General features: G+C 37.4%; 1 protein-coding gene across 1 annotated transcript; it reads left to right on the top strand.

Annotated features, from left to right (window-relative positions):
- Positions 1 to 214: 214 nt before the first annotated feature.
- Positions 215 to 22,908, top strand: Rab2 (RAS oncogene family member Rab2). The gene is made up of 5 exons (XM_067775495.1): positions 215 to 395; positions 15,072 to 15,231; positions 15,299 to 15,454; positions 19,442 to 19,622; positions 19,703 to 22,908. The coding sequence occupies exons 1-5, from the start codon at positions 350 to 352 to the stop codon at positions 19,799 to 19,801; spliced, it is 642 nt and encodes a 213-aa protein (XP_067631596.1). The 5' UTR covers positions 215 to 349; the 3' UTR covers positions 19,802 to 22,908.
- Positions 22,909 to 23,330: the final 422 nt, after the last annotated feature.

Raw genomic sequence — 23,330 nt, 5'->3', positions numbered from 1 at the left:
TAAATTCACAAACACAAATATTTTTAGGTTATGGATACAGCGAGAAACCAAAAACCAATTGGTATGACTCCATTCGATTACATTGACTTCCATAAGGTAGGTTGGATCAGCTGTTTGATCTGGTTATGGTTTTGATGTCACCATTAATTGGCCCTGAAGGGTCGCCAATATTTGCAATCGTATGGCTACCTTGGGTTCCATATCAGAAAGTGTCAAAAAGCGATGAAAATTAAAAAGAGAACCAATTCGACTTAACACACAAATTGCGTTTCAATTGTGCGAAAATTAAATAAAATAATTAATTTTTGTGATATTTACAAATAGAAAGACACAGCAGATAAAACACAAAATGTCCTACGCATATTTATTCAAATATATTATCATTGGAGACACTGGTGAGTTTGCAAAATTGATTTAAAAAAAATTGCTCAGGGAATACACAAAGAAAATAGATGGAGAAGAATATGACTAGTGGAAAGTTTTTTTTTGCAATTAAATCTTATGAAATTACAAATTTGTGCAATGTTTATATTACCTCAGCCTATATTGATACGCTTGGAATGCTCTGAAATATTAAGCTAAGCGTTTGCAATATTAGTTTATGGATACTGCACAGGTGGATAAATCCATTTCTCTGCTATTGGAAAATTTGCAGCTGCTTAAAAAAACTTTGCAATTGTCGGTGACTGAGTGATGACGAAAGCGTTGAAACAATCACTGCTTCACAAGCAAATTATTGGAAAATCAATACTTGCTTTTGTTGAGGGCGTGTTGTAGCGTAGCAAATTGAATGTATGTATGTGCAATACGATAAGCAATAAGGGTTACTAAGGGCTACGAGTTTGTTAACATGACAGGTTGTTGGTGGAAATGCACTGGCGGCATGGAATATAATTGTAAATGTAAGGATATCTGAAGTACTGTTAGTAAGGCATAGTTGGGAAATGTATTGGACAATTTTATGTAAACTGAAACTGAAAATAGTTGATGTTGAAACAAGCTGGGAACTTAACAGCTGTCCCTGAGGATGTTAATTCTATTTTAACATTTTTAGATTATCTTTGGATGCCTTTTGTATGCGCATACGCGTTAGTAATCAGCTAGCTAGAAAGCTTTATCTTTATGATAATTTGAGGCATTACTCATATATTAGAGGAATAATAGCAAAAACTTGCTTCGAAGATAAAAATCTATTTTGTTCCTTTCTCCTCACTATATTATGCAAAGTATTAGATCACTTAGAAATACGCACTATATTTCTGTAAGCTTTACTAGTGTATGTGCAAGGCGAGTCAAAATATCTTTTTTGTCTATATGACGTAAAGTAAGGGATATGATCAGCAATCTTATTCACTATGTTGCAAGACCTCCTAATCTCCTAGCGGGTTAGGAGACTTAGAATATAACCGCGACAGGTATGTCTGTCGTGATAGGTTAGGTTAGGTTTAAGTGGCTGCCGTCCGCAACGGAGCGGCACACCTAGGCCTTTATAGGCCCATTGTCGTGCCTATCGTGATAGGCGACCAAAATACCAAATTGATTCAATGGGTTGTGTTGCAACCCTTTCAAGAAGTTGCCAGCACAATATATAGCTTCTCCAACCTATTTGTCAACCTCACCTATCCGTGGCGGATCCTGTTTCATTAACAGCCGAGGCTCTGGCGATCCCGAACTCCTCATGGATCTAGGGGGTGGGAGGGCGGTATGGCCTAGAAGGTCGCATGAGGTTATACCAAATCGTTCCCAAAATGGTCGGACTTGGTACCGGAACGTACCGGATCTGCATCCGGCAAAGAACCATCAACATCGTTATCACTCCCCAAGGCCTTCGGAGAGTGTCCTTATCGCTACAACAACAACAACAACTTTCGCGTTCATTTCATCATTGACCTTGATCCAAAAGAACAATTTTCTATAATACGAGCACCTTATAATATTGGCAACATCCATGTCTCCTCGCCATATATCAATATAGGTATGGTACGATTATGCTATCGCCGCTTGGATTTTGTGCTTTATAGTATCTATTCCGGAATCAGGTTATTAAATTCGCACGAGACTAGCCATCTTCTCAGAAGCCTAGCATGGTTTCGAATGGCTCGGAAGATTAGTAACAATCCTCCTATGGATGCATTAAATTCTAATTCAGATAAATCGGCATATATCCAACCTTTTTTGCCCTATCAAAAGCTGCATAGCTGTTATTGCTTTAAGTGCCGTTGGGCGTCAGAATCATTCGAAAAAAGTTTTTTTTTTTTTTTTTAATTAGAAAAACGGGTTTCTAAGCGGGGTCACCCCTCGACAGTGATTTGCACACACCTGAAAACTCATCTGGTTTGCAGATGCCGTTCGGAGTCGGCGTAAAACATGTAGGACCTTTCCCGCCAATTTATGGGAAAAATTAAAAGGAACACGCCGCAAATTGGAAGATATGAAATCAATCTTATAGATAATATTTTAAGTTGCGATTTGATTCAAATCAATAATTTATTTAATACTCTTTCGAGGTTGCTTGATCTAGTGTTTGTCGATGAGAATTTAATATTTGATCTCTCTGAGAGTACTCTTCCTGTGTGTCCATCCGATAGATATCACTTACCGCTTGTCATTCAATTAAATACCTTTGCTGCTATCCCTACGCTGACGCCATTGGATAACTCTCCTATTAACTTTCGACTTACTGATTTCAGTGAGTTGAACAATGTCTTACTTGCACTTAACTGGGCGAATATATTTCTCTCTAATGACGTCAGCATGTGTTATAACCTTTTCTTATCGAAGTTGTCTGAGATATTTCTTAGTACAGTGCCTCGTTTTAGGCCTAAGTTGCATAAATTACCTTGGTATAACATAACGCTTAAGAGGTTGAAAAACAAGCGTAACAAATTCAATAAATTATATAAGGCAAATATGGAAAACATTTCTCTTAGGGAACAGTACATTAATAGTGTGCGGCAGTTTAATGTTCTCGATAAATTTGTTTATAATCGCTACATGCGTAGGCTCGAAGATGAGCTTAAAGAAAATCCAATAGCCTTTTGGAACTTTATCCGCTCCAAACGTGGTTCAACGAATATTCCGATCTGTATGACCTTTAATGGGGTAAGCTCCCAGTCGCTAACTGAAACAGTTGAGCTTTTTGCGGAATTCTTTAAATCTAACTTTGATGATGCCAATGTAGGTTTGGCTGGCTCTCATTCGCGCTCGGGACTTTGTGATCAGATTGATTTTGGCTCCCTCATTATCTCAGAGGTTGATGTTCGCAATGCTATGCTTTCCCTTAAACCCTCGCTAAGTTGTGTCACTGATGGCCTTTCGCCTTTGTACTGAAGCACTGTAGTTTAACTCTCTGCGCTCCCATTTGCCATATCTTCAATTTATCTCTGTCCTCTGGAACTTTTATCGATAGATGGAAAAGGAGCTCAATTTGTCCTATTTTTAAATCTGGTAATAAAAATGACATCTCTAACTATAGGCCGATTGCCAAACTCACAGTATGCTCAAAGCTTTTCGAAAAAATCATAAAGGAGAAGTTGTCTTTTATCATTAAAAGGGTGATTGACCCGCGTCAACATGGGTTTGTTGCTGGTCGCTCTACTGTCACTAATCTAGGGTCGTTTTCTGATTTCTGTATCTCTGCATTTAAGGATGGCTGCCAGGTTGATACCATATATACCGACTTCTCAAAGGCTTTTGATAAAGTTTCACATCAAATCTTACTATCTAAACTTGAGTATATTGGATTTCACTCTGTATTCTTATCTTGGCTAAAATCGTATCTATCGAACCGGTCTCTATGTGTTGAAATCGAGGGCTGCAAGTCCCTACCTTTTTATGCAACGTCTGGAGTTCCTCAGGGGAGCATTCTCGGGCCTTTGTTGTTTGTGCTTTTTATAAATGATTGGTTCCTGTTTTTTTTCGTCCTCTTTCCTTCTATATGCAGATGATTTAAAGTTATTTCATAGAGTTAATGGCGAGTCGGATTCCCTACTCCTACAAAATGACCTAAATAATCTTATTGAATGGTGTAATGCCAATAATCTCTTCCTCAATGTGAATAAATGTTTCCACATGTCTTTTACTAAATCATCTAACTTATATTCCACCCTCTACGATATCGCAGGTGCTCGACTGGTTTCGGTTAATGAATTTATTGACTTAGGTGTTGTTTTTGATTCCTCTTTCTCTTTTGTCAATCATATCTCTTACATGCTTCCCAAGGCTTACAGAAACCTTGCCTTTCTTCGTAGATATGCAAAAGACTTTAAGGATCCTTATACAAGGAAGGCTCTTTTTACCTCTTTCGTTCGTTCAAAACTAGAATACGCCTCAATTGTTTGGAATCCTATCTATAGCTGCTATGCTGCCAGGATTGAAAGGGTTCAAAGAAAATTTACTCGTTTTTGTCTATTTTCACTCAACTTTGACGACCCAATTCCACCCTATCACTCGCGCTGCTTACTCATAAATCTCCAACCTCTCGAATCCAGAAGGATAGAACATCTGCTAATGTTCGTCTATGATCTAATAGTTGGCTCTCTTGATTGCCCAGTTCTCTTAGCTAAGGTGTAATTTAATGTACCTAATCGGAGTCTTCGAACATTTTTTCCATTTTACATGATTTTAATTAGCCCTGCAAGCTATTGTAATTTTGACTAAATTTTTCGGGCACTAAATGAATTTAATAGACTCTCACGGAGGTTTTTTATTGATTTTTCTTTGTCGAGAAGCATCTTCAAGTCAACTTTGCAAGAGTTCCTATAATCTACTTGCATTATCTTCTTATTTTTTGTTTTCGCTAGTCATGTTACTTACGTTATTCGTTGTGGTTTTCAGTTGATTATTTAAGTATTTATTTGCTTTTGTATTCTAGTCTGTAAGATTGTTTAATCATAGGCTGAATAAATTATACATACATACATATGATCGGCCTTAATCTTTTCGGAGCTGTATCGAACCTTGCATTGCATTATGGACTGTTTAGGGGGCATTTCGTGGTAATTTCGGGGCCATCTCGGGATCATTTCGGGTAATATTGGATCATTTAAAAATTATTTTTAGGTTGTTGGGGTTGACTTCAATGTCATTTCGAGGTCTTTTCGGAATGATTTTAGGGACTCTCTCGTGGTCCTCTTATGGTAATTTGGGAGGGACTCGGGATCATTTGGAGGTCTTTTACGGATGATTTTTGGGGTTCTCCTGAGCTCAATTGGAGGTATCTTCAGGATGATTTTCAGGAATATTTCGGGGTCTTGACGGAGTTATTTGGAGATCATTTCGAATTCAATTTGGGGCCATTTCCATTTTGATGGTGTTGTGTTTCTACCATTTAGAATTCAATTCACACTTTATTAAGTTAACTAATTACAATAATTATAAAAAATGAAAAGTATAAAGGTTATGATATAAAAGATGTGCAAAACGCGTTCTCGACCAACATTCTTTCAACTGTCAAAAACGTTCAGTGTTCATGTGTGTATATGATAGTATGATAACTTGCAGGGTTGTATTTGTATCCAACACCTCCCCTGTTGAGTGATGATTTCCTTCTAAGAGGCTTCTCAGTTCGGTGAGTATCTCTGCACAGGTTTACGTAGACGGCCGGTCCTTCTAGGTGTTGCGTTTGAGAGTGAATCGACCTCAGTAGAGGGTGTAGGTAGTGGTTGCCTTTGCCTTTCTGTTGCATTCACTGCATTTTCGTTAGAATCCTTTGCACCACCATCTTTATGTGGTTCGTCCTCGTATAACCCAAATGCTTCCGCTAGTGAGCACTTATTCGTCGGCTCTTCTGAAGGTATATCTTCATTTCCCCGTTTGCGGATTTGGTTTGCATGTGCACGGATAACTCTTCCGTTGCTCAATCTCAAGTTGTACATGACCGCACCAACTCTTTCTATGGGTTGGGCGGGCTCCCACTCAAACTTGTTATGATGATTTATTGTGACGTAAACCGGTTGCTGTGGTACAAAATCAGAATGTTGAGCACCATGTTTTTTATTAAATTGATTTTGCATATTTTGTTTTTGTATGCTTGTTTGCGGTCCAGCTTGTTTGGAATTGCTGGGCAATATCAGGTTTAACGGAATTCGTATGTTGCGACCGAATAAAGCCTCAGCTGGTGATGTCTGGTTTGGTGTGTTTTTGTTCGGGGTCGATCGGTAAACCTGGAGAAATGATTGTAAATTTTGGACTGTATTTCCCTCTCCTTTTAATTTCTTTAACGCTCTTTTAAAGGTGTCCACGAATCGCTCCGCTTGTCCGTTGGACATAGGATAATACGGGCTGGATCGAAGATGTTCGATTCCATTTGTTTCCAGGAATCTTTCAAATTGCGTGCTTACAAATTGCGATCCGTTGTCCGAAACGATGCATTTTGGTATGCCCAGTCTGCAGAAAACTTAATTCAGCATTTCGATTGTTTTGGTGCTAGAAATGCTTGTTGTTTGAATTATCTCAGGCCACTTTGAGTACGCGTCTACAATGATGAGAAAGTAGTTATTATCTAATGGACCTGCGTAGTCAACATGTAGTCGTTCCGAAGCTTCTGAAGGAGTAGGCCATGCCTTTAGAAGTGTCTTAGTCGGTCGTTTTGCTGCTGATGCACACCTGCTGCAGTTTCGTACCAGGGAGACAATATCATCATCGATATTGGGCCAGTACACGAAACTTCTCGCTACCGATTTTGTGCGTTCGATGCCTGGGTGTCCTTTATGTATTTGTTTCAACACTCTCCTTCGCAGTTTTGCTGGTACGACTATACGGTTTCCAAACATGAGGCATCCTTCAACCACGCTGAGATTGTCTTTACGATAAAAAATTTTTTTTAATTCATCCGTGCCTTCTATAGTATTTGGCCAACCGTCGTTTACAAAATCCATGACTGTTTGTAGTGTTGAGTCTTTGAGCGACTCATACGAAACCATTTTATGAGTAATGGGTAATTTTGCCATAGAATCTGAAAGTATTTGGCGAACTTCATTTTCCAGGCGGATTGAAGCTATGACATAATCTTCTGACGGTGTAATATTTTTATTCATTAGCCGGGATGGTATCGAATGTTGAACAAAGATTTCTGTAGACTAAACAATTTGGTAAGTGTTTCCACGGTTTCTTTGAAGGTTAGATTTCGTGGGTGTTTCGGCAAAATAAAATTAACGTATTTGGTATGTTCTGACGCGCTAAGTTTGCGCAAAAGTAGGCGGACTTTTGCTGCGTCATCGAGATTTGTTGCGTCAACTTCGAATAAATCTTCATATCGTGCATACCACATGTCGAATGTGAGGTTATCTTCGGGGTTGAAAGAAAATTCAGAAATACTTGTGGACAGTGCCTCGATACGAAATTCTATAGAGTTTTCTGGAGGCTTTACGCTTCCCGCTGATTGGTTACCTCCAAGGAGTTGCTTGATCAGGTTTTGCATGGATGTGCTCTCTTGCTCGCGCTGCTGCTGCATTAGCTTGAAAAATGCTTTCATTTGTTCCTCCATTGCTTTTGTACTCGTATTATTGCAAAGCTTGATTAGTTGTCTTTGCAAACGAATATTACTTACGTAACTTTACCTCGTCGCCAGATGTTGTGTTTCTACCATTTAGAATTCAATTCACACTTTATTAAGTTAACTAATTACAATAATTATAAAAAATGAAAAGTATAAAGGTTATGATATAAAAGATGTGCAAAACGCGTTCTCGACCAACATTCTTTCAACTGTCAAAAACAATGATGACATGATACGAAACATTCATTCTCTCTCAATTCGTTTCCAGGAATGGGTCTTAAAGTTCATTCAATTGTAAACATTGGTTCATTCGATTGTAAACAAACTTCATTCGTTTCCAAGAATGGGTCTTGAAGATCAGAGTTGCGTAAACCGCGCAAAAAAAATTCCAAGAAAATCGGTGCGTTTTCATTATTTTTCATTTCAAGTGTATTCAACTACATAAGCGGATCAAAAATTTGTAAAAAAGGTACAAGAAATAACAAAATTAAATGAGCTGTTATATTAACGCACGAAAAGAGATAAGTACATTTTATCTTAGCTATCAAAAAATTAAATTTCACGTGTCACGGAAAAATTTTTAACGGGTAAAATAAGCTTTTTTTTGTATTTGTGATCCTGAAAAAATTCGAGTTTTTTGATATCCCATTTGACAATCTTGAGTAAGTTTTCGGTGAAAATCATAAATTAAACCTTTACCATGTAAAATACCCCAAAGTTATTCCGAAATGCCCAAATTTGATTTTGAGGATGATGTCATCTATGGTCAATGTTATAAAAAATGCACATTTTCACGCGCTCTCAGAGAGCGAGAAGTTTCATATCATGTCATCATTGGTCAAAAACGTTCAGTGTTCATGTGTGTATATGATAGTATGATAACTTGCAGGGTTGTATTTGTATCCAACAGATGGCTATCACCCCTATTCTGCATTTCGATTACGTTCCCGTTCTACGCTCCGCTTCAATCGAAGTTTGGTATTCTGCATTACGACGGAATTGTAAAGAGAAGAGGAAGAGCAAATGATTTTTCGAAATCAGCTGTTGGTACGGAATGTGTGAACATTGGAACAAAATAAATTAAAGAAAATTTGTAAAAAATACTGAAAAACGTTTATATTTTATTATCCACGCCATTTTGTACAAAAAAAAGCAATAGAATATATTGCCGCAGTGTTATATTTTTTGAGTGAAGTGCTTTCATAATTGTAAGTGTGTTTTTGTCGTTCTTTTGGCCAATTCCCTGCCGTGGCCACCAACTTTTGTTAAAACGGATTCCTGTACGAATATAGTTGACATTTTCTGAATTTTAAGGATGCTAATTTCATTGCACTGCCCTAAAATACTTTATGAATATTTATTTATTCTTTCCGCAAGGATTGTTTACGTTTTCGCTTCACCTTCCTCTACTCCGGCAGCTTGCTTTGGCATATATCTGGACCCAACGAACAGACACAAATTATAGCTGTCTATTATAATGGAATCAATAGCCGCGGCATTATTTATGGAGTTGGAAAGCAACGCATACGAAAATTGCCAGGCGAGAATGGAAAGGCAAATATTGCGAGATTTGTGTAATCCATTTGAGATGAGTGACGAATTGTAAGAAATTGAACTTAAAAGTGGTATAGTTTAATGACTTATTTTCTTATTTAGGTTCAAAAATAACTTTCGACTTAACAAGTATGCTTTCAAGTATGTGTTAGATACTTTTGCGGCGCAAATACGTCCAAGGACTTCGACATCGACATGTTGTTTTTGACCTGGAAACATATAAAAAACAATCATCATCAAGCCTTCTACGTTTCTTAACAAGTTTTACTTACATATTTGTTAAAATTCTGTTATAAATTAATAAAAAAATAAAAAGAAAACATTTTTCCGCCAACTAATTTTCAACTTAGAAAAATGGAACTACGATCGAAATGCAGAATACAAAAAATCGAACGATTCGAAGTTGGATCGAAAGAGATTGGAACACAGAATACCAAAATTGCTAAATCGAAAAAATTCCAATCCAAGTCGAAATGCAGAATAGGGCTGTATATAAAATAATATTTTCGGATCACTTCGGGGTCCATTTGATGTCATTTTGGGATGATTTGAGGATGTCCTATGTTATTTTACAATAACTTTTATTTAGATATGAGTATTGTAACAATCTTCGGCGCACTACTTCTCGTCCGAAAAAAGGCTTCTACCGAAAATGAGCGACCACGGCCCATTTTTATATCTCAAATATTTCTATACCAAATGAAATTATTATCTTCATTGGCATTTAGGCCGTCTATGTAGAGGAGCACGCTACCACTTATATGGGGAAATGATCGAGGTATCCTCTACCAGAGAACAGCAAAAATCGAACACAACAACGTTCGATTACATTCAGCAACATGATCGTGTTCAATGATCCAACTTGCTTCAACGAACATAATCGACATTGATTTAAACTGAACCAACTTATTGCATGCGTGAATATAATCAATTCAGGCGTTTGCTCGTTTTAGCGCCAAATACACGACACGAACATTTCCGCGAAAATTCCGCAATCTTGTTCGCAGCTTTGGCCATACTCCTTACGAACTTTTGGCCGAACATTAGTTTTCTTTCAGACAGCGATGAATAAGGACAAAAATTGTGCTGCAGCAATATTGCTCGCTGTGGCAATTAAGCGTAAAAAAAAGAGAGAAGATCGCAAAAAAGAATTTGGTGCAAAGAATGGTTTAAAAAACGAGCAGTTCTTGGACAAAGTGAGCTTATTAAAGAACTGGAATTCACGTCACAAAATGATTTTAAAAATTACGTTCGTATGAGCAAGGCAACATTTGACCAACTTTTACAAAAAATTTTGCCACTCATAACGAAACGGGATACAATAATGAGAGAAGCGATTCCCCCTCATCACCGCCTTGCTTTAACTTTGCGCTTTCTAGCTAGTGGCAATAGCTTTGAAGACTTAAAAATCATTATTCTTTTTAATTCTATTACAATAATCTTTGCTTTTTACTTGCCACAATGATGGCAAAGATTTATACATTTCAATAAATTCACTCAGAAATTTTTTATTGTCCATTTTACTTTTCCGCGCACGTCTGTTCCGTTCAGAAATTACTACGATTATGAGCTATTTCGCCATACACGCACGAACAGTTCGCGCAAATGTTTGCCAAAAATTAAAATATTTTGATTTTTGGCGAACATTTGCGCGAACTGGCAAACACCACCATACACGACAGAAAAAAATGGGGGGGGGGGGGGGGGGGATTCAAGGGGTTGTGTAGCGCAACATATAGCTTCTCCAACCCAATTGTCAACCTCACTTTCGAGCGGCGAATCCCGTTTCACTAACAGACGAGGCTCTGGCGACCCCAAGCTCCTCATGGAACTTGGGGGTGGGGAGGGAGGGATGGCCTGAAGGTTCAATGTGGCCATATAAATCGTTCCCGAGATGGTCGGGCCAGCACCTTAATGGTGCTGTGTTACCGGAGCGTATCGGATCTGTATCCGACAAAGGACCATCACATCGATAACACTCCCCAAAGCCTTCGGGGAGTAACCTAATCGCTACAACAACAACAACAACAGAAAAGGTCGCAGAAACATGACATAACGGGAATGTTCGCGGAAATGTTCGTGTCGTGTATTTGGCGCTTTACCTCAACAGCGATTACATTCATCGGAATGAAAAGGCAAATATGAAAACTCCATGCGTCTGAATATTTGCATGATTCTTCTGCCCTTACGTCACGGCGACAAGCTACATATGAACATATATATAAACATTGCTTACGATTCTGTTTGTTTGCCGAACTAAACGATACTAATTCTCGTACTTTGATTTTATTCCTCGCTTGCCTTCGTTTGATCAATACAATCGTACGCAAAACCAGTTCGGTCATTCGATCGCAATCATGCTAACAGAGTCTAGTAAAAACAGATGCTGAGTTTATTCAATTAAAAGTTTATTCAATTACGAATGTGAATGCAAGTTTTAGTGTTTGATTAAATCAAGAAAATTGTGGTTTTGCAGTTCTCTGTCCTCTACCCACCTTTGACAGAGATTGAAACAGTCATGATGATTTTTATTCCTTGGTGTTTAAAAATTCCTTCAGTAACCACTCACATAAGAAATCCGATAAAATAATGAAAAGTGTGGCCCGTAAAGTTCCTTACATCAACCGGAGTTAGTTTTTTTACACGAACTAACTTGAAGTCTTTCAATTACTTTCACAAATCCTTTGACGAATGGAATGGGATATTCGCATTTCTTATTTTGTTTAAAAAATTGTAAAGTGTAATTATTGTTGCCAATTTGTATGAAATTAAGAAATAAGGTATAAACAATGCACATTATTGCATTTCATGTGGTATTCACTGAAATGAGTAATGAATTGGTGCCACAGCAACATCAACAGAGGAGCATAAGAAGAAGACTGGCGGGATAACACAAATCCGTCGGAGTTGCCTGCATTCATTCTGCAAAGCAATTGTGTGGCGGCCAAGTCGAGTTGAGTTCCCCTTTCGCCATTTTCCAAAATCTATTTAAGCCTTCTTAAAAAATCTTTGCCCAATTTCTGGATGGCTGCATCAAATATACGAAGATCTCTTCCGTTGCTTATGATATACTTTTCGACTTAAAATAAAGAATATTGTGGTTGTTGTTGTTGTTGTTGTATTAACAGTGAGAATATTGTGGTAGAATGTAAATACATATTTTAGCACAAATTTGTACAAATAAGTGTTCTTTCTTAAAATAACTAATTTCCTTTAACTATTTTGATGCATTCCCTTTAATTTAACTAGTGAAAAAACTCCTATGAAATGGCAGAGAAATCTCCCTCTCCCTCACATTCATAATACCTACTTTTCTTCCATAACCGGTTTCCGCTTTTTTGAACATTGTTCAGAATAGGAGGAAAGGGAGAAGTGAACAAACCCACAAAGAATTTTTATTTAGAATACGAGGAATGGGAGAAGGGAAAAAACTCGCACTGAATTTTCGTTTAGAATTGGGCTGTAAATCATTTGTGGCTCCAGGGCGCCTCCAATTTTTTCGGCTGTTTTTAAGAGCTACAATTCCCGATATGCGAACAGTGGCAATCCCGACCACCAGTCGCTACCACGCCTCCTGACCCTCACATCATATGCCAGCACAGAAGCTATAGGACTGTGACTTCGAACTCATACCTTCGTCGACGTCACTTTCCTAGAAGCTCTAGGTGTAGCTTCGAAGACTTTCCAACGGATGCTTTTGTCGCGCTATGCTGCCGAGCTACACCTTGAAACGTTAGGGAGTGACTATTCGGCCAAGGATATCGCCTTCGAAATCATAAGCAATCTAAGTGGAAGTCATTTCCGTAACTCATGGGTGAAAATCATATAATCCCCGGCGCATCTACTTAATTAAAATTTTACGAGGACCCTGGATAAAATTTTTAAAATGTAGGCCAAAGTTTGCAGACGTTTGTGTTCAAAACATTGATTTCAATAGTCTTCGTTAAATCAAAACGATATTTTAGAATGAAAGTCGACCGATTTTAAGTTGAAAGATGTTTACTGCTGTTTTCCGGCCTTATGATATATGGATGACCGCGTAGCTTCAGTTTTCAGGCTAGTTCGACTGTCCACTACGTTAGGGAGTAGCACACACGGTCATCAGTTCTACTGTCTTGGGAAAACTTTTGCTTCACCTCTTTGAGTGTTCTTGCGAAGGACAAAGCCTCACCTGGTAAATATACTTATGTGCCTACGTATTCACATTTGTAAAAGGAGCCGTAACGTGTAGGTGATATTTAAACTTGGTTGATAGGCTATAATCAGTGTGATTCACTCCAAGGGACTTGTTATGGATAGGTCCGCCAACTTTAGGAAATGTCAAACCGGGAGACTTGGGTGATGAAGGATGAAGTGTCAAAATCAAAATTAACATTTCAGACGTTATTGTATAGTTTCGCAAATAAACAACAGATGTTTGAATGTAATCCCAAATGATTTTTCAAAACCTCATACGTACATATATCCCCAACTAAAGTATGAGTAAGAATCATTTCAAAGGAGTGTTTATGCCCCTAGTACCTAATAAAGGATTTTGCATCACTGATTTCGATTATTCTTTCAGCCAATCGCAATATAAAATTTAAAAAAAATCGGCATCTTTTTTGGGCATTTTGCTTTTTTTTTAACAACTTGAGGACAATTTGAAAACATGTTCGCCTTGGGTCATTTTATTTGAATTCATTGTTCATTATTAATTTTTGGAAGAAATATGCAAAGTGAGCATATAAATTTATTAAATAACTTTTTTAGTGGTTTGTTTTAATAAATTGGTGAATTGGGTGATGCAAAGTCCGTGCTAAGCTGACATCGAAAGTGCCTGTTTTGTTAAATAATTTTTTAACAGTTAGAAAGAGTTCAATTTCGCAATTAGACTCTTGATAACTGGCAGTGATGCGCATCCGTTGATACCGCTTTCGACCTATCCGACCAATTTTCGACATGAACAGTTTTAAACGAGTAGAAAATATAGGGATTCAAGGGGTTGTGTAGCGCAATATATAGCTTCTCCAACCCAATTGTCAACCTCACCTTCGAACGGCGAATCCCGTTTCACTAACAGACGAGGCTCTGGCGACCCCAAGCTCCTCATGGAACTTGAGGGTTGGGAGGGAGGGATGGCCTGAATGTTCAATGTGGCCATATAAATCGTTCACGAGATGGTCGGGCCAGCACCTTAATGGTGCTGTGTTACCGGAGCGTATCGGATCTGTATCCGACAAAGGACCATCACATCGATAACACTCCCCAAAGCCTTCGGGGAGTAACCTAATCGCTACAACAACAACAACAACATCAGAAAATATAGTAACGCGTCGGACGCCGCCGCCGCCGCGCCGATCTTTTGGACATTCGGCAGCGGCGTGCGAAAAACGACTCTAATCGGCGGCGGCGGCGGCTTTTATGTTGTTGTTATAAGGTTGCTCCCCGAAGGCTTTGGGGAGTGTTATCGATGTGATGGTCCTTTGCCGGATACAAATCCGGTACGCTCCGGAACCATAGCACCATTAAGGTGCTAGCCCGACCATCTCGGGAACGATTTATGTGGCCACATTAAACCTTCAGGCCATTCCCTCCCTCCCTACCTCCAAGTTCCATGAGGAGCTTGGGGTCGCCAGAGCCTCGTCTGTTAGTGAAACAGGATTCGCCGCGGATAGGTGAGGTTGACAATTGGGTTTGGAGAAGCTATATATTGCGCTGGCAACCTGAAAGGTTGCGCTACACAGCCCATTGAATCTGGTATTTTAGTCGCCTCTTACGACAGGCATACCTACCGCGGATATATTCTGATCCCCTAACCCGCTGGGGTAGGCGGCTTTTATCGGCGGCGTATATCTCTACAATGTACCCCTTCTAGCACTAGTGAGGGCTTAATGACTTAAACTCACAGAAATAAACATAGTGTCGTGAGTGCAGTTTTAATGTCCAGCAAACTGATGTTCTCGTTGGAGTTGGTAACAGCACGCTGCAACGGTACCCTTTCAGGTTACATTTTGTACTTCACTCTTTTAAATTCTAGGTGTTGGCAAATCATGTCTTCTGCTACAATTTACCGACAAACGTTTTCAACCTGTGCACGATTTAACAATTGGTGTGGAGTTTGGCGCGCGTATGATCACAATTGATGGTAAACAAATAAAACTACAAATTTGGGATACAGCTGGTCAGGAAGCGTTTAGGTAAATATTGTATGAATTAAAAAAGTTCGAACACTTTTTTATTGCAATGCCCTTCTCATTATTTCAGATCAATTACACGTTCGTATTATCGTGGTGCAGCTGGCGCTTTATTGGTATATGACATTACACGTCGTGAGACTTTCAATCATTTGACAACATGGCTGGAAGATGCTCGCCAGCATTCGAATTCAAATATGGTTATAATGTTGATTGGCAACAAAAGGTTGGTTGGAAGCTTAAAAAAAGTTTGGTTTTTTTGTCTGCAGAACTATATTCATTCGCAAGATCATTTACTACATGTTGCCAATATTTTAAAAAATCTTAATTTAACAAGCCGGTGCTACCTTTGAAGCCTTTGATATCGTTGTTATTGTTGTTGTTGTTGTGTCGAAAGTGCTGCGAGGGTGCGACCACTCAAAATTGTCATCAAAGTCCTCTAACGGGGGAAATCAGTTTCAACAGGGGTGGAGCAAAAGGTGCTAGATGCGTAGCTTCCACATTATAATTGAAAAGATGGTTGGTGTCATGTGGGGACACAACGCACTACGTATGTCGCGGTTGATTAAGGACAAGTAAGAGTTTAATCCGTTACAGTATACAGAACGAGATTGGGCCAGGATGACTCGTGTCTCCCTTGGTAGCGTGCTTTCTCCTTCTACAAGAATAGGATACTGTAATTTGATAACAAATGTCACGACAGATTGAATTAAGTTACTCAATTCACAAGATGTTATATTTTTCTAAATATCACGCCTCTTGGAAAGTACATTGTGTGTATGCCGTGAGAAATAATAAGTCACATACTTATGTGGATGAAATGGCTCAAAAAGCACTTACGAGGAATATGGGATCTTGTGTAGCAATATCCTGGAATTGAAATAATCACGCATGCGCAGATTACAATTAAAAAAATATCGTTTTAACGCTTAAGGGAAAAGCTAGTTCAAGAAAAACACTTGAGCTTTGGAACGGCTAATACAGATTTCTTAAAAAAAAAAAATAGATATAACCTTTTATGTCTGACGCTTGTTGTTGCTGTTGTAGCGGTGTTTCCCCAATAGGTTCGACCTCTCAAAAATTGTCATCAATATGCTCTAAGGCGAGTCCAAGGAAACGTGCTGTTCCAGCAGGGTTGAACCAAAGAGATACACCCCAGCGGGTTAGGGGGCTTAGAATATATGTACCCGCGGCAAGTATGCCTGTCGTAAAAGTCGACCAAAATACCAAATTGGTTCAAGAGGTTGTGTAGCGCAACCCTTTCAAGGAGTTGCCAGCGCAATTTATAGCTTCTCCCACCCAATTGTCAACCTCACCTACCCGTGGCGAATCCTGTTTCTTTAATAGCCGAGGCTCCGGCGACCCCAAATTCCTTATGGATCTAGGGGGTGGGAGGGCATTATGGCTAGTACCTTAATAGTGCTTGTTACCGGAACGTACCGGTCCTGCATCCTGCAAAGGACCATCAACATCGATAACACTCACCAAGGCCTTCGGGGAGTATCTTTATCGCTACATCAACAACAACAACAACACCAACGAGATAAGCGTGTTAGAGGCATTGGTTCCACACTGCAATTGAAAAGATGGTTTGTGTCAAGTTGGGACACGTTACAAGCAGGGCATACGGAGTATTTGACTTTGAAAACAGAGTCCACCGGGCAATCCCTGGAATAGTAGTCCACCGACTTTTTCTGAATCTCTCTGAGAGCCTTTTCACTCTCCTTTTCTTCTTACGGCTGAATTCTTAAGGATTTATTCATGGTCCTTACAGAGATTACGTCTTAAGTTCCTGGAAGGCGTCTGTTGGGATGCCCAGGCTTCTGAGTATTTAGCAGAAGTTGTTTAACGGTCTCTACTTACAGTTTGATTTAGAAAACAAAAAACCCATAAGCATACGTATAAGCCATTCATTAAAAACTTGCATTTCCTAACAACTTATTGTCAATTCGTAAATCTAACTAGCTAACTCAAAATCCTGAAATCTCAAAGTTATATCTCCGGACCTCCCAATTCAATTTCTACCGAATTGTATACGCGGTTTACTTATGTCTCCTCTAATGAGCGAGAAAAGACCCTGTAAAAAATAAAAATGCATTAGGGCATATGCGGAAGCCAGTCATTCACTTTTTCTAAACATTGCAATTTTTTGAGTTGATCGCTGTTTTGATCTGTTGTTGTTGTTGTTGTAGCAATGTTTCTCCCCACCTAATAGCTGCGACCGATCACAAATTTTCATCAATATCCTCTAACGGGAGTCCAAGGAAACTTGCTGTTTCGACAGGGGTGGACCATAATGAAAAGAGTGTTAGAGGCGTTGGTTCCACATTACAATTAAAGAGATGGTTGGTGTCATGTGGGGACACATTGCAAGCGGGGCATACATTTTGTATGTCGGGGTTGATTCTGGATATGTAAGAGTTTAACCTGTTACAGTATCCAGAACAAAGTTGAGCCAGAGTGACTCGCCTTTCCCTGGGGAGTATGCGTTCCTCTTCCGCAAGTTTTGGGTACTGTTCCCCGAGTACTGGATTCACCGGCAATTCCAGGCATAAAGGTCCGATGCCTGTTTGTAGAGTTCACCAAGGACCTCCTTGTGTTTTTTTGCTTCATACGGCTGAGTTCTCAGGTGCCGTATTTCCTCAAAATGCTTACGGAGATGACTCCTTAAGTCCCTAGGTTGTGCTGGCTCATTAATCAGACGTCTATTGGGATGCCCAGGTTTCTGGGTATTCAACAGGAACTGTTTGATTAGCATCTCATTTCTCTCCTTGATGGGGAGTATTCTTGCCTCATTATGCAGATGGTGTTGTGGGGACATAAGAAGACAGCCTGTGGCGGTTCTGAGCGCAGTATTTCGGCAGGCCTGTAGCTTCTTCCAGTGGGTAGTTTTTAGGCTTGGCGACCATATAGGGAACGCGTAACACGCAAACGGCTGGCCAATTGCTTTGTATGTGGTAATGAGCGTTTCTTTGTCTTTTCCCCAAGTTCTGCCAGCAAGGGATTTGAGGATTTTATTACGGCTCTGTATTTTCGGCACAATTGCGGCTGCGTGCTCACCAAAATGTAGATCCTGATCAAACGTCACACCCAAGATTTTGGGGTGTAGGACAGTCGGTAGCGTAGTGCCATCGACGCGGATGTTTAAAATGGTCGACATTTGGGACGTCCAAGTTGTAAATAGGGTCGCGGATGATTTAGTCGGTGATAATGCCAGGTTTCGCGAGGCGAAACAACTGAAGCGATCAGGGAGGTAGCCGTTTATTCTGTTGCAAAGCTCATCGATCTTTGGGCCTGGGCCTGTGGCCATTATTATGCAGTCATCGGCGTAAGAAACGATAGTAACTCCTTCTGGTGGCGAAGGTAGTTTTTATATGTAAAAATTAAACAAAAGTGGGAATAGGACACCACCCTGAGGCACCCCTTGTTTAATTCTTCTTGGCTTTGATATTTCGTTTCTGAATTGCACGGATGCCTGCCGACCAACCCGATAATTTGCGGTCCACCTTTTAAGACATGGGGGAAGGGTAGACCCTTCCAAGTCTTGCAGTAACGTGCCATGGTTGACCGTATCAACGGCTTTTGATAGGTCTAGCCCCAGGCTGTTTTGATCTAGATGTGTGATATATACATATGTACACCTGCAAATAAATAAATAGCAGCAACAATTTTTTGAAAATTTTATCCGATAATTTACTTCTTATTTTTAAAAAAGTTTAATGAATTTTTTATCGAAATTGTTTTCGAAAAAAATTCGAATATGTCTTCGAAAAAATTCCACATGAAATTTAGTCTAATAATAATAAATTAATGCTTTTAGCCTCTTCTTAATTTTTTTTATGTGACAGAAAATCTGAACCCTACAAAAAAAAAATTTTCAAATATTCTTGAGATTTTTGAGGGCTTCAAACTTATAAGGCTAAAATAAATTGGAAAACAAAACTGCTTCCTTTAAAAAGTTGCTTAGCAAACTTCAAATAAAAGCTTAGCAATTTTCATAAAATTTAGTAATAAACTTTTTTGAAAAGTTTCTTGAAATCTGTTTACTTTGCTTGCGTTAATGAAAAAAGGGAAAATGTCTTATACAACTTTGTAATTAATTTTTGCTGCTATTTTTTTGCTCGCAGGTGTATAAATAGTAAGAACATGCCTATACATATATGTTTGTGATTCGCGCAATTATATTAAATATGAGAATATATATCTTATATAGCGACTTGGACTCACGACGTGAAGTGAAAAAAGAGGAAGGTGAAGCTTTTGCACGTGAACATGGCCTCGTCTTCATGGAAACGTCAGCACGCACTGCAGCTAATGTAGAGGAAGCGTTCATAAATACGGCAAAAGAAATTTACGAGAAAATACAAGAAGGTGTTTTCGATATAAATAATGAGGTGAGTTGTAAAAACATTGTGAATAATAAAAATTCAAAGGAATTAATACCTCTTGTGTTTTTTTTTTTTTGCTTTTACAGGCAAATGGCATTAAGATAGGACAACAGCATTCCCCTACAAACCCTTCACTGCCGGGTGCTGGTAATCAAGCTGGGTCGGCTAGTAGTGGCTGCTGTTAAGTAGCACTTCACAGCTGCGGCTGGAGTTAGTGATTTTTTGTAATACATGCATATAAAAAACAAATAACTTATCTGTGTATCTAAAGCTAATTTACTCGTCATTTCTAAGATCTATAATATTTTTTGTTAGGTTTCTTATAATTATTTGTTTTTAAAATCCACACAAAAGTGAAATGTTTGTAAGTGAAAACTTGACATTTCATCATATGCTTACAATATATGTATAAGAAATTAAACGAATCTAAAAATAATATATACATACTTATATTTATAGTATACATACATATATATAAATCAACTGCACGCAAATAAAACAACAAAAAACCAAATAAAATCTTTTTAAAAACTAATGAACTGATTCAGTAATTACAATATGTAATAATTAGTGAATATACGAAGAGAAAATCAAAACTAAGAAATGGTTTAACAAGCCAAAAATAATAACAAATCGCAGTTACTGGTAGTGCGTTGAAAAATCCAATACTTGTACCCAACTTTTATCTACAATTAACGCGCAAACAATTACTTAATTACTTAGGACTTTTAACGCGTTGAATATAATTTTAATTTGCTGTATACTTAACGCCGCTTTTCGGGTGTTCAAAAAAAAAAAAAAAGTTAACCCAAATATGTTAAATGGGCTTTCAAAAAATACCAAAAAGCAAAATTACATGCATACAATAAAAAGCAGATACATGATATACGGGCCTGTTCTCGGTTTCGATTCCGACCAATTTATTCGGAATCGAAATGGATTGGTGTTCTGAATATCGATACCAAACAGACTTGGTCGATTTGAAAAGTTTTGCCTCTGAGCAGTCGGAATCGAAAGTAAGTAGCCTATTAAGCACAGATAATTACATCATTTTTCCCACAAATAAGTTTTATTAAATTATATATTTTATTTGGAAGATTTATAACAACTTTTTGGTGGACTATTTGTTTGTTTAGTATAACAAATCTTAATTTGAAAATTCCTATCAAAAATTTTCCAAGCTAAACAAAGCGATTCTGGTCGAACGGAAACCGACGTGTTCTCAATTTCGATTGATCGATCTTAGCGTTTTTTATGCAAACTTGCAATTGTCTTGTTGCCTCTGCATTTCCGAAAACCATTGGTGCTGGCATTTTGTTAAAATTTTTGCACAATTTTAATTTAACTAAAACCAAAATAAATAAAAAAAGCTGTTTCGCTTTATTATCGACTCGATATGAAAACGATTCGAAATCAACTTCGAATCAATTTGTTTAAATCGGAATTGAGAACACCAAAAAGAAATCGACTCGGAATCAACCTCGTTTTACTTTTCAAAACGAGTCGGAATTTAGAACAGGCCGGATAATTAATGATTGATGAAGACAATTTGAATAAAAGTTCTTTGCAATAAGAGTAACTATTAATATAACACCAGAATAACAAACTCAAATATTATATTAATTTGTAATGCTTTGTTAAGTAGAGTTGCGTATACAAATTCTAATTTTATCAAGTATTTGTAATTAATTTAATTGTTTATGAATTTGACTTCAGCTATGCAAAAGTTTATCTAAACTTTTATACATACTAGGCTGGTAATAAAAAGTGCCCAATTTTTTGTGCCGAGAAATGGTAGACAATACCTGCCAGGCATATAAACTCATAATGGTAAAAAAGAAGAAAATCATAAGTTGTTAAAAGTAAAGAAACCATTAATGAATAAAAGGGATTGTTGTCATTTTGCTGCACATTTTTTTTTTATGAAGTTTTACCATTCAGCTAGCCTTTCACATGGAATGATAAATGCTAATACAAAAAAACTTAAACTAAACATAGTTAGTGTGCGATTACAAAAGAGTCACAACTTGAAAAAAAAAGAAAAGAACGGTTTATGTGAAAACGTCGGTAATGTTATACTGAAATCCTGTTTTACAAAGAAGGAGAACATGATGACGAATGAATTGACGAAATTTTGTTGTAATTATTTGTTTACGGGCAAAATATATAGCAATGTTGAATTATGACTACTCGTACATTCGCAATTACTTCATCAAAATAATGCAAGCAAATTTACTTACTCTTTACGTATAAAAAGACACAATTTTAATTAATACACAACAAAGTTAAAACTTTTAGTCAGAATTTAAAATAATACGCTTTATGCGTAAAAAAACTGCTCACTTGTTCTTAAGCACATTGACACAACTAAAAATAGTACTCATTAGTTGATACAGTGCAAGCGATGCAATCAACGCCAAAACTGGCATAACGGTAATTTCCAGTTAAAGAAGAAAATAATGACAACGAAATTTAAGGGGCAGTTAGAGATGTGTATTTTGAATTGGTTTATGAAAAAAAACCGATTTTAAAAAATTTTAAGTTATGACTCTTTTGTAGTTAGCGCGCGATATGTACATTGAAATGCATACACAAACAACAATTTCAACAATGGCATTCACTTTTTTGTTAAATTTTGTAAATTTTCAGAGTTTTCATTTCATTGTTGTGACTTGCATATTAAAAACTTTTAATCGAGCTCTAGGCCTCGAGCGATTTTAATTTTAAGTATACAATATTTGATTTTATTCAAAATCGTTTTTTACTTTTTGATGTATATATATTTGTGTGGCCTAGAATAAAAGTTTTTAACAAGCAACAATAAAATACCCAAATTAGCAAGTCTTAATCTTATATTTACATTTTGTCAGCCAATCAACTGCATAAATAAGTAATCAATCCTTCCATCGCTCCGGCCCTTCAGTGCAATGTATGTTGGATTGTGTTAACTTTTTTCGCAATGCTTATTTATTATGTGGTATTTTGTTTAAATAAAATTAGTTATTTAATTGAAATAAAGCCGAGATTAAAACTATTTTGATATAAATGCTATTAGAGCTTGCATTGTTTATATCATTCATTAAAAAAAATATTAATAAATAAACATATTTACATATTAGTAAGTACTTGCTATAATATTTTTGAATTGAGTATTTTACGTAAATAAAAAACAAACAAACAATTTAATGCATACAACAAAAAATCTATAAAATAAACATCACTAAGAGAGTAAAGTTTGATATGTGACCAAAAATAAAGATAAAATAAATAAATAATTACACTTACATACAAATCACAATCTATTCGATAACTCACTTCGAAAGTTTATTTTATTCGAATTTTTGGATACATATTGTAAAACTTTCGAATCGAGTTATTGATTTTGCTTTTCTTACTTTTTATTCGGAAATCCAGTTACGAATAATTCATTTGCGTATTCATTTACACAATCTGTTCCAATTGTGATATGAGTTAATTTAAAGGCTATTATGGAGCTGGTGTAGTTTTCTCTAAAAATTTCACATCGATTTGTTTTCTGTTGTTTTCGTCATCGCACAATTCAGTAGTCATAAGCGTTGAGCACCTAATTCGCTGTATAGAACTTAGGCTATTATTGCTTGTGACCACAGAATTTAGTTTAATCCCCATTTCATTTGATGCTCGTAAAACTTGCTATTTTTAACATATTTTCAGTAAAGATGTTATATTATAGTT

The sequence above is a fragment of the Eurosta solidaginis genome, chromosome 3, assembly GCF_040869045.1.
Source record: "Eurosta solidaginis isolate ZX-2024a chromosome 3, ASM4086904v1, whole genome shotgun sequence".
NCBI lineage: Eukaryota > Metazoa > Arthropoda > Insecta > Diptera > Tephritidae > Eurosta > Eurosta solidaginis.
Note: the sequence above shows the minus strand (reverse complement) of the source record. Positions and strands in the feature narration are given on the sequence as shown.

Coding starts and splice junctions, on each gene's coding strand:
- Rab2 (XM_067775495.1), top strand. CDS start 350: ATGTCCTACGCATATTTATTCAAATATATTATCATTGGAGACACTG. Junction 15,232..15,298: donor GCTGGTCAGGAAGCGTTTAG/GTAAATATTGTA, acceptor TCATTATTTCAG/ATCAATTACACGTTCGTATT. Junction 19,623..19,702: donor TTTTCGATATAAATAATGAG/GTGAGTTGTAAA, acceptor TTGCTTTTACAG/GCAAATGGCATTAAGATAGG.